General features: G+C 46.4%; 1 protein-coding gene across 3 annotated transcripts in view; it reads right to left on the bottom strand.

Annotated features, from left to right (window-relative positions):
• Wipf1 (WAS/WASL interacting protein family member 1) overlaps nt 1–14,074 on the bottom strand; it is a 104,481-nt gene that overhangs the window by 5,779 nt on the left and 84,628 nt on the right. For all 3 annotated transcript variants that reach the window (XM_005346581.3, XM_026778711.1, XM_026778710.1), the window contains exons 2-7: nt 12,159–12,247; nt 10,335–10,464; nt 4,155–4,364; nt 2,618–3,352; nt 1,847–2,059; nt 663–776 (exon numbers count right to left, since the gene is read on the bottom strand). In XM_005346581.3, the coding sequence (XP_005346638.1) occupies nt 663–776; nt 1,847–2,059; nt 2,618–3,352; nt 4,155–4,364; nt 10,335–10,464; nt 12,159–12,209 (1,453 nt within the window). In that variant the 5' untranslated portion in view covers nt 12,210–12,247. The remainder of the gene's footprint in view (nt 1–662; nt 777–1,846; nt 2,060–2,617; nt 3,353–4,154; nt 4,365–10,334; nt 10,465–12,158; nt 12,248–14,074) is intronic.

Below are 14,074 nucleotides of genomic sequence, written 5' to 3' on the forward strand. Positions count from 1 at the left end.
AAAAAAAAAAAAAAAAAAAAAAAAAAAAAAAAAAAGGATGATCCATTATGTCAGGCAGTGCAGACAGAGCGAGCCATGGGAAACCACCCAAATGTGCAGTCCTGGCAGATTCCTGTATGCAGACTTAACGGACTCCCGTGGGATAAAATCCATGCGATATCATAGGGGCGTGTTTACTCAGCGGGGTTATGTGAAAATCGATCACCAAAAATGGTCTACAGTCATTACGACTGTGCAAAAGGTCAGAATTAGATGGATAACAGGAAGAGAATCTGGGAAAAAGAAAATATCTATTCTGTGAGATTATAGAGTCAACATCTTCATATGCTATCCCACAAAACATATAAAAGATTAAGGCAGTATTTTAATTTATATGACATTTCTAGAAGAAATAGAAGATGGATTGCCCTTTGCTGTCCTCAGGAGGTCAAAATGGGGGCGATTACCCAAAGAAGCACAAAAATAGAACTTAACACTGATCCAGCAGAGGTGTTGTGAGATGGTAATGTCACCTTCAGAGAGTCACTTCTCATTCTGGGTGTATCTGAGAGGCTACCAGAGTGCAGACAGCTCCAAATGGGGCCCAGCATTCCCGCACAACTCAGGCAGAAGCCAGGCTCTCACAGCACGAGCCTGCACAAGGCCCTAGCAGAGACACTTACTCCGGCTTTCATTTCTGGCCAGTTTGCTGGGGTACGTCTTGGTCGTTGGTACATATGGCTCTGGAGGTGGCAAATCAGAAATCGGATGGAAGTAGAATCTGCTTTCCCACTCATCTGGGGGAGAAACAAACAATCTCAGTGTAAGAAACCTGCTAGGGAGACTCGGGGAAGAAAGACAAGGAGACAGACTGCTGAGAAACCAGCTCCCATTTCACGGCTAGACCGCACAGAGAAGCGGACAGTGTGACCAGGGTGCCCCGCTCCCTCGCTGATCCTGCCCTGCAAAGCAAGATAGAATGATTTGAACCGGAGAGATGGCGAATGCAGCAGGTCTCTCTCAGGATCTGGGGCTAAGACACGGCATTTTTCTTCCCACCACTGGGTCGAGAAATAACTGGTACATTTAAAAAAAATTTCCTGTCTTATTTTTATTTTATGTGTATGGGTGTTTTGGCTGCATGCATGTCTGTGCGTCGTGTATATGCCTAGTGCCTGGGAGGGCGAGAGGGCACTGGGTCACCTAGAACTGGAGTTTCACATGGTTGTGAGTCACCTGTGGGTTCTGGAAATCAAACCCAGGTCCTCTAGAAGAACAACTGAGCCTAACTGGTAACACAGCAGAGGGAAGCAACCTAGTAACTCTTCCTTACCCACAGCCAACTGTTTAGAAAAGTAGGGCATAAGATGGTAATTTACAAACAGGAAAGAAACATTACAAAATCTCCGGTGAGGGCTGGAGAGATGGCTCAGTGGTTAAGAGGATTGCCTGCTCTTCCAAAGGTCCTAAGTTCAATTCCCAGCAACGACATGGTTGCTCACAACCATCTGTAATGAGGTCTGGTGCCCTCTCTGGCCTGAAGGCATACACACAGACAGAATATTGTAAACATAATAAATAAATAAATATATAAATAAATAAATAAAAATTAAAAAAAACAACAACAAAATCTCCAGTGAATTACATTGGAATCTCTGATAAGTGAGTCACACTGAAACTCACACAAAGAACAAACTAGAAAAAAAAAATGAGCTGTCTTTTTGGAAAGTGAAACAGAAAGGCTATCTCAACAGGTCATAGGGAGCCTCACTATACTAGCTAGTGAGAACCAGGTATCAGCTGGGTGCAGTGTGGAAAACAATGTCAAAACAAGTAATAGCACTTCAAATAAGCAAACACCACACACCTTCACAAGATGAGTCTTGGAAGCCATTCCGAACTGACGCTGCCGGTGGGGGTGGGGGCGGTGCCCCAGCACCAGGCCTGTCAGGAGGAAGAGGAGGCCTGGGCCCGCTTCTGGGACTGTCCACTCCACTCCTGGATGGCAACTGAGGGGTGGCAGGCAGGGCCCGAGGGGCGCTTCCGTTTCTGCTTATTGGAGGTGGCGGTGGGAGGGGGCCTGGAGCAGAAGACGAGACATTTACTGAAGCACGGCCTTCTATCCACGTTGTACGGCTTCAAGCTACCTCTGAGGCCGAAGAAAACCGGTGAGACGGAAAACAGGTAATAATCTGTTTATATCGATAACTGTGCCGTTTAAAAAGCATTTATCCTTTTAAAGGGGCTTTGAACTAAGCTTTGTGACACCATAAAAAGATTTTTTTTTTTTTTTGGTTTTTCGAGACAAGGTTTCTCTGTGGCTTTGGAGCCTGTCCTGGAACTAGCTCTTGTAGACCAGGCTGGTCTCGAACTCACAGAGATCCGCCTGCCTCTGCCTCCCGAGTGCTGGGATTAAAGGCGTGCGCCACCATCGCCTGGCTAAAAAGAATTTTTAAAAAGGAGTAGGATTGTTATAAAATTAGTTTAGGTCTTTAGAAGAACTAAGTTTTTTAGATAAAAATTATTCGTGCATGTCTGTGTGTCCATGGCACACCTATGGAGATCAGAGGGCATCCACAGCTTTGCTTGTCTTTGACTTAGTGTTGTTTGGGACATGAGGCCCCCAGTCTTGCCATACCTGATCTGCCTGGTGGATCCCTCACTGGAGGAGGGGGCCTCTCGTTGGGAGGGGGAGGGAGAGGCCCAGAGCGTCCAGGTGAAGGCAAGGGAGGCGCAGAGGATGAAAGGGACAGGTTCCGCTGTGGCAGCCTCGGGATCTCATCGTTGGAAGACGGAGGCAGGGGAGGAGGGCCGGGCCGGCTGGGCGGTGGCGGAGGAGGTGGTGCCTGTGACCCGGACACAGGCCGTGGGGTGGAAGGCACCGGAGGTTTGCTGTTCTGTGAGGGAGGAGGTGGGACAGCTTCTCTGTGGATGGAGGGCCTGTTGCCCACGGGAGGAGGTGGTGGAGGGGGCTTGTCATCCAAGGCTCGGCCTGGGGTGGGGGGCAAAGGGGGCCTGGAGAACGGAGAGGAAGAGCTCGAGGGGTTCTGGCGTACAGAGCCGGCTCCAAAAGCACCTCGGTTTCCGGGAAAGGGGGGCCTGGGGGCTCCCGGCCCTGTCGGGGATCCTCGGTTGTGCAGATTTGATTGAATGGGTCTTGGCGTATTTGGTACCGGAGGGGGAAGGCTATCGGGTTTGGAGCCCACGTCAGGCCTCAGGGGAGGCATTCGGTTCCTGGGCGGCTCTGGGGGACCACTCCTGTGGCCTGGTGAGGGTGTGGGGAACCGTCCCTGGCCGCCTGGGGGCGAAAAGGGCTTGGCAGATGTGGCTCTTCCTCCTGGTGGCAAAATTGGTGCTCGGCTTCCCCCAGAATCTAAAGGACAAGAAAACAGACACCAGGTCGAAAAGTGAGGAGCTCTAAATAAGCCGGAGGCCGAGGGTGCGTGTGGCCCTTTCCCACAGAGCTACTGATGATCAGTAACCTACCAGCTTTAGAAACTTAAACTAGTTGCTGTTTGTGTGGGTCTCCTGGAGGCAGAGACACAGCTCTGTTTATCTTCCAGTACAGGTTTTACAGCCGGCCTCACCAAAGGATGCGTTAAAGCATCCGCTATGAGAAGGCATGGATAACAGATTTGTGCTCATCGTTGTCATAGCCCCCACTGCCTTCTTTATTGTCCTGTGCTTGTACTTCTTAGATTTGAAAATTAATTCAGTCAGCCATCTTAGGTGAGTGAATGTAGTTACTCCCAAGTAAGTCTCTCTGAGGATTTACCTAGTCCCTGTATGCTTTATCACGTTTACAGTGCCCTTGGAGGTCAGAAGAGGGTGTTTGCTGTTCCGACAGCCAGACAGGCTATCTAGAGAAAGCTGCACTCAGGTTCCTGGTCCCATCCCCCACTTTCCTTCTCCAGTCTCCTGGCTCCAGCTCACCCTTTAGAAAAGCACAGAGGATGGGCTACCCTGAGGATACTGTCCAAATATTTCATAACTCTCCAGGACTGCCTGGTCCTGACTGATGAAGGGGAGAAGCAGGGACAGAGTCCCTCATAAAACAGGGTGACATCTTAAACGATATAATGTTTTTAAAGGGCAGAGCCTCAGGCAGGTCTTCCAAGCCTCCCAACTTCCATATTGCCCCTGGTTCTGAGCATCAGAGAAAGAATCCTAGATACCATGATCCCTGTTGGCGGTGGACCTCAGCTTCGGCATTCCAGCCTGGAATAGTCCTCCCAGTCCGGGGGGTCCACCCCCTCCGAAATTTCCACCGCCACCACCACCGCCTCCTCCTCCAGCACCGCCACCGCCTCCACCATAGCCACCACCGCCGCTGGCACCGCCTCCACCATAGCCACCACCGCCGCTGGCACCGCCTCCTTTTGGTTCTGCAGAAGAAAATACACATGAGAAAAAGCGGGGTATTTAGCAGTCCTAGCTTCAGGAAAGCCATAACACAGCGATGAAGCAGCAGGCTGATGCCAGGCACCCGAGGATGGCTTCTTCACTCAGTTAAGGGATCTTTAGGGGTTGGCCTTACCCCCAGAACAGAAGGGGTTTGAGTCCAGAGGTAGAAGAAACAGTAAGAGCTGGTGGTGAGTCTCAATCATCCCCTCACTTGATTGGCTGTCATATTAGTATCTATTTGCTTTACAGCCTAACAATGAGCAAGTAAAATCATCTTCAGCGAGACTCTTAAGGGAAGGGGAGGGGAAGCTAAACAAAAGAAAGCACGTGGTGACTCACTGTGCAAGCTTGTGCTTGGGAGGCCAAGGCAAGAGAACCTTGAGTTCTAGGCCAGACAAGTTTATATAGTGAGGACCAGGATAGCCTGGGCTACACAGACTGTCTTAAAACAAATAAACAAAAGAGGAATATAAAACAAAACAGCAGAAACAATAGGGTGATAAGAAATCAAATGGGAGAATACAAGAGAAATAACTGAACAAAGAGAAAACATAAAATAGCTAATATTTCCTTGGAATGCCCATTATTGCCATGTATTTTTCTCAGCATTTTTTTCATCTTTATGCTTTTCTTAAAAATTATCAACTCTGGGTCAGTTAGATGGCTCTGTGGGAAATGGTACATGGCACCCAAGCCTGACAGTTTGAGTTCAATCCTTGGGGCCCACATGGTGAAAGGAGAGAATGGCCTGAGTTTGATCCACCCATGTCAAGACAGAAGGAGACGACAGAGTTGTCCTCTCTGACTTCCATAGGAGCGCTGCATCACCTGCCCGCCTGCGCACACACACCACGGACACACACACATACAACCTCACAGCCACACACATGTACGCAGTACACAGTCACACATGCACACAACCTGATAGCTACACACACACACACACACACACACACACACACACACACACACAATCTCACCAAAAATACGCTTATAAAAGTGAAAAATAGCCAGGTAATAGTGGCGCATGCCTTTAATTCCAGCATTTGAGAGGCAGAGGCAGGCAGATCTTAGTGAGTTCGAGGCCAGTCTGGTCTATAAAGCAAGTTCCAGGACAGCCAGAACTGTTACACAGAGAAACCCTGTCTTGAAAAACCAAAAAATAAAACATAATAAAAAAAAAAGAAAAGTGGAAAAAAGGGCTGCATGGTATTTCAGAACATGGATGCACTATCTGTCTAACCGCCTACTTAACTTTCAGGTCGATTGTTTTTTTAATGTAGAGTCCAGGTGTAAGACTCAACAATTTACAATTCTTTGCAAACTAATAAGATTTTGTTTTATTTTGCATTTATTTGCAAAAATGGTGAAAGATTTTTGAAATAGTAAACGAGCAAACACGAGGAAGAAGAGGAGGAGGAGAAGAGGTGACCTGTCCACTCTCTCCGGCTTCCGGGTTATTTCCTACACTGTAGAGTCATTACTAGAGCAGTGCCAATTAGATTAGTCTAAAGAAACAGGAATCGCCACACTGGGCTGAATGCAGCTGCTCACTCATGGAGGCCGTAAGCTCCCTCCTCATTCAGTGAGCCTGCACGCATGACACTCTGTAGCTCCTGTGAACTGATGACAGACGCTTAATTAATGCTAAATAAAAAATTCTGGCACATTTATTTTATATCTGAGAGACATATGCTTTTTAAAAATTCAACTTTTTAGTAACTTACATACATATGTGTGTGTTTAAGAATGACCACCACCAAATGCCCTATTTCCCCTACCTGTACCTAGCCCGGCAGAAGCATCGCGTGGCTGAGATCTACACATTACTTGGCAGTAACCCACATGTAGGCAATATTTACATTTTACACTTGGAAACAAAGCAAAATTTGCTATTTATTTGTGTCTTTTAGATTGGTGGGGTTGCAATTGTGTGTGTGTGTGTGTGTGTGTGTGTGTTGAGACAGAGTCTCACCATATAGCTGTTCTGAACTCGCTAGTGTAAACTGCTGGATCTCACAAACATCCACCCGCCTCTGCCTTTGAGTGGTGGGATCAAGGCATGCACCGTAGTTTGTATGATATAGATGGGCTACACAGGCTTCTCAGCAGAGTTCCTCCAAAGATGTACGCTGCACACACACACGTGTGTACATATGCTTTAAAATTTTAAAAAGGGCATTTTCCTATTATTTCATACTTGGTTATTATGGGCACCAAGAAATTTCATTTGATTTAGCTACTCTGCTGTACATTTTAATTAAAAATTACAAAAAAAAATGGATGACCTTCATTTTCTAGTAGGCATACAGTCTTCAAATAATAAAGGTCTTCTCCTTTCTAAGAGTTGTGTCTCTTCTTTCTGTTTTACGTAAATAATTACTTTGATGGCTGAACCTCCTAAACAATGTGGATTATCAATGTTGCTATGGTAACCATGCTCTGATTTTAATGAGACCACCCCTAGTCTGAAGCTAAATATTAACTATTAGGTTTCCAGAGGTTTTTGGTTTTTTTTTTTCTGTTCATTTGTCTGTTTCTTTTAAATATTTACTGTCTAAAAGGTTCCTTCTAGATTGGGTTTAAAGACTTAGAATACAGAATCTTCTCTAATACCTCTTTAGCATTTACTGAGTTGATTATATGGTTTTTATTATTTGATATGAAGAACAGATTTTAAATCTAGTACCGAAAAATGGGATTATCTTTGGTCTTGATGAATTATTCTTACTAGTTTTTTTTTTGCTTAGTGTTTTCTTGTTCATGATTAGTGGTGTGTGTCAGTTTTTTATTTCTGGAACTCCTGTGTGGACCGCTTGGGTGGCTATCCCGTGCCTGATAGAACATTCACACCGTCTCTGACCTCTACCCAGGTGCAGGGTTAGCAGGTAACTCAGCGGTAGAGCACTTACCTAACATGCTCTTGGCTATGACTTCCATCCCCACTACAAAATGAAAACAGAGAAAGGAAATAGAGCATTCACAAGAATGTCTGAAGACAATGCCACAGATCCTCTGGGAAGCAGGATCACTGCGGGAATCCACCAGCCTGCAGACTTCTTGTGTGGGCCATCTTTGCTACGTGTTGCTAATCAGGATGACAACAGCTTCACAGCACCTACTAGAGAGCTCTCTGTGGCTTCCCACTTGGAAGACTCACGCAGCATTTGAATTAGCCGTTTCTTACTAATAAAAGCCATTTAATTCCACAGTTTTTTCAGAGAGAAAATAATCTTAGACAGTTTAAATCTATTTCATTGTTTACGCAGTCTTCCTGAGTAAAGTTTGGTAAATTCACTCTTTCTTAGGAAATTCGTTTCTTCAGGATTTTAGACTGAGCTGAGCAGCATGAAGCACACCTGCACTCCCGTCACTCAGAGGAACTCTCTGGAGCTAGCTCAGCATGTGACTTCATTATCCTAGCCTTACTTTTAGAAAATGTTTCAAGTCTCTTTATTGACTTTCTGAGATTTCACTTTCTTCATTAATAAGTTTTTCTAAATTAGTCATTAGCCCTCCATCTTTCCTCTGCTGAAGACATAATCTAATACTGAACTGGCAAGGACTACTTTACCTAGCAGGCCAAACCCAATGACAGCAACAATTTCTAGAGTGTTTGTTTTAGAATGAAGTTTAAAATTTTACTAACTTGCCAGGCGTTAATCCCAGTACTCGGGAGGCAGAGGCAGGCGGATCTCTGTGAGTTCGAGGCCAGCCTGGTCTACAAGAGCTAGTTCCAACACAGGAACCAAAAAGCTACGGAGAAACCCTGTCTCAAAAAATCAAAAAAAAAAAAATTTTTTTACTAACTTTAACTACCAATACCGTAACATTGTCCTTGTCATTCAAATATTATTCATCGCTGAATGATACATCACACATACACACAGGCTGTATTTACGTGGTATTGTAAACTGAAAGTGTGCCGTACTATAAGACACATCCAGTCTTTGTCTACCTGAGCTCCGCCCATCAATCATATAGGGAAGTCCTATGGTTTGGGTACTATTTATACATATATCGCTTAAGGCTCACCTGTGAGAAACCTAGCCCTCAGTGTGTTCATGAGAGAGGCAGTGTGACTTTTAGGAAATAGGGGCTGATGGAAAATAACTAGGCCATTGTGTGGAGGGCGGGGCTCAGAGGGAACTAATGTGGTTTCATAGGACTCTACCTGGTTCTGAAAGGGTTTATTATAAAACAGCAAGACTGGCTGTTCCCTTCCCTGGTTTTCTGTCTTGCTACATGGTCTGCCTTATGCCTGTACTTCTGCCATCGCTGTAATAACACCATCCCCACGAGGTCCTCATCAGAGCTACGCCAAGGCCAATACCATACTCTCAATCCTCTAAACTCTAAGTTCAATCGGTTTCTTTTCCTTCTAAAGTCCTTAGTATCAGGCATTTGTTACAGAAGCAGAGAGTGGACTGATACGCAAAAGTGAAACTGAGGACTGCCGGCTAGCACCAGGCCATTTAGTACAAGCAGCAGGACAGGGATGAATTAAAATTCTCGTGCATAAGCCTTTTGAGATGGCTCCCAGGGAGGTTTGGCATGCAAATGAATACAAAGCCGTGGATGAAGTTTGTTATTTGCAAAGAGCCTGGAGAGCAGTGTAGATATTCAGTTATGTGCAGGGACAACAAAGGCATACATTGGGATAGAGCTTCTGTCTGTCAGAACCACTCTCACTGAGTAGGAGGGGGAAAAGCGAACCTTAGTCCTGTACCATGGAAGACATAGACCTTGACAACCAGGAGGAGTTTCTGCTAGGAGTCAGAGATGGGCCTAGACTGTCCAGTTTCTGTCAGAGGAGGCGAGAAACTCACATCTACTCTTCAAGGCTCCAGACTCTTAGAGGAGGGAGCTGATGTCATCTGTTCCAGATGGCTGTTGGGCCAGAGCTTCCCAGATAGAACTGTGCTGGGCTCCCAGAAAGAAACACTGCGGGGCGTGCGTCTTAGTCAAGTGCTGGAAACCCAGGGTGCCTTTCTGAGCCCTGTGTTGTCTCACAGCACCTTACAACACAGCCCTGCTCAAAGCCTTCACCTTCCTCACTGCCATTTTCCTCTCTCTCATTCTGACTCCCCTTCCACCCTCTTCCTCCTTGACCAGTTAGGTCCCTTCCCGTGATGCCCTATCCACCACTAACCCTCCCAAAGTCTGCATCCTTATTCACCTGTCTGCAAAGCTGCGCTTGGTGACGGCCAGGTTAGTCCATTTCCTAGAGTCTAAATGAGATCTAAGGCTACAACAAATCCTGGTGGTATTTTAAGGACAGCTTCGAGACCCGAATCCATCCATTCAGGACTGGTTTTCACTGAATCATAAACACCAACGAGGAGGCTTACATCATGCGTGCTTGCTTGCTTATACAGACCCTGTTTGACTGCAGAAGGCTTCTTGGGCTCAGATGCACAGATAAGCACAGCTGTGACCTCACTTCCTCTCTCCACCCTCCCAGGAACCACGTCTTTCTCTAGAGTTGTACTTTGCAGATAACAGAGAACTGTACAAACCTTATCTCATTTGAAGCTCACAAGAGACTCATGTGGTAACGAGGAACCATCTCTACTTTACAAATAAAGACATTAAGGTTGGAAGTTGTGACCTGGTGGCTGTGCAGGGCCCTGAATCCTGATTTGAAGGCCAGGTCATCTGTAATGCCAGGAGCAACGGGTTAATCTCCAGAAAGCTCTATGAATAATTCAGAGAATCGCTGCTGTGTGTTTCTTGGACAAAGAATTATTATGCCAGCTTCCTGGAGCATTAGAGGGGGCTCAGGCCAAAGCTGTGGCTACAGTGACTAACACAGACTTGTCTTTTGCTAGCTTTGCAGCTGTTGTTAATAGGAGGGGGCTGGGGGAGGGGGAGGAAGGCTTGGTGAGACACGTTAAGTTGACCGTTAGGCTGTAAACCATTTAGCGCTGTGGGAAAGAGATTTTACTTACTGTCCAGTATGGGCGCGCTTCTGTCATTGGTGACTGTCTTCTTGAGTTTCTTCCCTTTGCTGATGTCAGAGAGAAGAGCATTCCTCCCAGCCTGCTCTGACTTATTCAAGGTGGGTTTCTCGGTATTGGCCTGAAAGGTAAACCACAGAGATGCACCTGTCAGGATCCCCTGATGGCCACCAATCCACCTCCTCCTTTCTCCTGGATCTTGTTTTGAGTTGTGTTTGTATTCCTGGCTGGCCTCTAATCAATCTCCTGCCTCAGTCTCTGGAGTTCAGATGACAGGTGAGCACCCACACCTGGTTTCGAACTTTAATCCTTTAGGTCCAACATTCATGATTTAAAAATTCTCCTCATGCAAACTGTGCTATTTATTTAATATTTTCATCAAATTCATTCACTATATTATCTTCTGTACTGTTTTTTTAATGAACACTTTCTTTTAAATTAAATCACTGGCTTTTAAATCAGTCCCTGGCTTTGATGTGCCAATCACAAATTTTTAGAGCACATATTAAAATAAATGTATCAGCATTAAAATTCTAAAACTTAACCCATGTGCCAATTAATAATGATAGGCACCTCACATTTTGGGAGAAATACGGATAAACTAATCCTGCCATATTAGCCAGCTAAGAGTGTTTCCTAAGTAATCCACACAAGGGCTGCTTAAAAGTTCATGGGCTGACATCCTTATAAAAAGAGAAATAAATTATGATAAAAACAAATTGGTTAAAAAGATACACAAATCCTACCTTAGAATAAACCGAACTCCCATCAAATTTCTATTAATATTTCTAAATGCTTAAACACAATTTCTGTCCTTGTGCCCTAAGCGACTCTCAGGAAACTGGGGGACCAATTGCTAGTGGGCTGGAGTCTCAGAATAATTATATAAATGTGTCCCATGGGAACCTGGGGCAAGGGACTTTTTTCCCCAAAGCTCAGTTTCCCTCCCCATACAAAAAATAAAAGGATCGGCCATCAGTGTGTGGTTCCCAAGCAGCAAAGGCACACACGGAAAAGGGGGCTTTGGGATGAAGTGTATCCTGGAGTATTCCTGAAAGAGGATGCTCTGGATGCCTCGACAAGCTCATCAAAGGGCCAAGAGTCCAGTGATGACATTTCTTGGGGAAGTAATCATCTAGACGCAAGGCCGGGTTTAGTGGGTATGAGAGTGTGGGAAAGGTGGTGGTGGTGGTAGGGTAACACCTGTCCAGAACAGAGTGTGAAGAAAGGGGAGAAGGCGGAGAAGAAGAAAGGGGTGAGCCTGGACGACATAGGGCACATCGCAGAGAGACCACTCAGGATCAGCCCACCCAGGAGTGACTAGCGAGGCATCGAGCTCATTTCGATGGAGGATCACTGCGTACTGCTTCAGAGCTGCCCTGAAAAGCCTTATTCTAAACCATCACATTTGCCTTGATGGACCTGGTAGAGGAAATCTAATAATCCACACTCCAGGCTCCCAGCCTGCATCCCAAGAGACCTCGATCAAACACACCCTTGGTGTTGTCTGGCTTCGAGAGGTCTCAACTAGGTTCTGACTTCAGAAAAGATGGGGCCCTGGCAGAACCTTCTATAGCAGGCCTATGCCAGAATGCCAGTGCACTTACGACACAGCTCCATGCGAGGGTTTGGCTTTGTTTGGTCATCTTTATGCACAGAGCAAAGGGAGAAAGCCACTGTGTCGGCACCCTCCATAAATGACCCCCTTATTGGGGGGTGAGGACAGGAGCTGCAGACCAGCTTGGACTATGCAGAAAGACCTTTTCTAAGAAGCTTTTTCCCTCTAAGAGAAAGTGGACAGAGAAAAGGACTCACGAGAGCAAATGTCGGAGGCGGCGGCGGGGCTGGCGGGGGAGGGACAGGCATCTTGGACAGCTAAAGTTTCAGCAGTCTTGTGGATAAATCTGTGAAAACAAAGCACACCGGTGTATTAGATCATCCGAACCTCCCTACTCTTCTGCGGCAGTGACACAGGCCACCTTTTAGAAGGGGATGGGACGGACCCTTCCCTCACTGCTCAGGTAGGACTGTTTAGGAGGGGCTCTGGTGGGAGGGGATGCCGGGCGACCTAGAATCATACCCAGTACCAAGGCTGCTCAATTCTGTCCCGCACGCACTGCAGGCCACAGTGGTACAGGGAGGCGGCCATGAGCCTGTGCCTGCAGAAGCAGGAAGATTTTTCTGGAATCTACTGGAAATGAATCCCAGTCTGGTCAAAGACATTTCAAGTAGTACCTCCCCTTCCTCACTCATTTGCATAAAATATATTCTGCTCTCCCTTGACTCAGGTCCAACATTTTAGTAAGATCCCTAGACGGCTGCCGGGTGATGGTGGCGCACGCCTTTAATCCCAGCACTCGGGAGGCAGAGGCAGGTGGATCTCTGTGAGTTCGAGACCAGCCTGGCCTACAGAGCAAGTTCCAGGACAGGCAGGGCTAAACAGAGAGACCCTGTCTTGAAATACAAAAACCAAAAAAATCCTAGATAAGTCAAAAGCATTAAAATTTAAGAATCTTTATTACACAGTTTGAGCTTTAAGCCAGTAAGCAGCCTGGGACACTAGCCACCTGAGTTCTAATGCCCAAATTCTAAACACAGGAACTATTTGCCTTTATTCTCAATAACCTCTCCCAACAGCAGAAAACAATTTCTTAGAGCTTAAATATTAATTTAGCTCTCAACCACTAAAAAGTTGATGTGGAAAATTTACACCTTAAAACAAGCCATCCATTGAAATACTGTGGGACAGCGTGCTTCCTGTGAACAGTGTTGCGAGATTCCTCACACCTGCTTCGAAACAGGAGCGAAGACATCTGGGACTCATTCCCTTCAAAGGGAGCTAACTATGGAATGGAACTCAGCCCAGCATGGTGGGGCATCCCTGCAATCCAAGTACTTAGGCGGCAGAAGCAGGAGAACCAAGGCTGATCAGAACCTACACAGTGAGTCTGGTCTACACAGCAAGCCCTGCCGCCTGCTACCCTGAGACCCTGGGGGCGGGGCGGCGAGTGTATTTTCTGGGTTATTTACTCGGTTACTAACCTTCAACAACACTGCAAGCTAGCTCAGCTGCACTCATCTTACAACCAGGAATTCCAAGAACTAGAAAAACTGAGTCTCTCACCGAAAATCCCCAAGTTTGTTCTTTAGAATCACGTCCCTCTAGTCTCTGCTCTCCCATTGGGCTACACTGCCCTGCTCCCTGCCGTTTTAAGCAGTTTTTTGGTGAAGCCTACTTGTTACTTAGGCTGGAATTCTTCGAAGATGTCCTAGACTAGGGACATCTCTGCCACTCCAGATGAACCATCCCCGCACTCACCCAGAGCTCACCCTTGCCCTTGAGCTCAGTAGCTTCTAAACACTGTCTGGACCCTTTCAGGCTGACCCTTAGGGGAAGCGTTTTTTAAAATCCCAGGAATCCCAGACGCCAGTCTTGGTACATCACTCACCACGTGGATCAAGGAATACCAATTTTGAGTCTCCCCACGCTGGGCTCAATGCCAGGCCCACACCTTGGCTGTCTTCTTACGAGACTAAGGACTCCACCAATCATATAAAGTAAGGTTCTCACTAAATATATGCAGGAAAGGAGCAGGGGTTGCATAAGCATTGGTTTGGAATAGTTCACAGTACACCTGTTGCGGGAGGTCCTTCCGCTCCTCCAGCCTATAGCCGCTGAGATACCCGCCCATTGGGGCGTGGTCTCTCTCTCCCTTTAAAAAAGCGGCCAC

The sequence above is a fragment of the Microtus ochrogaster genome, chromosome 4 (assembly GCF_000317375.1).
Source record: "Microtus ochrogaster isolate Prairie Vole_2 chromosome 4, MicOch1.0, whole genome shotgun sequence".
Taxonomy (NCBI): Eukaryota; Metazoa; Chordata; class Mammalia; order Rodentia; family Cricetidae; genus Microtus; species Microtus ochrogaster.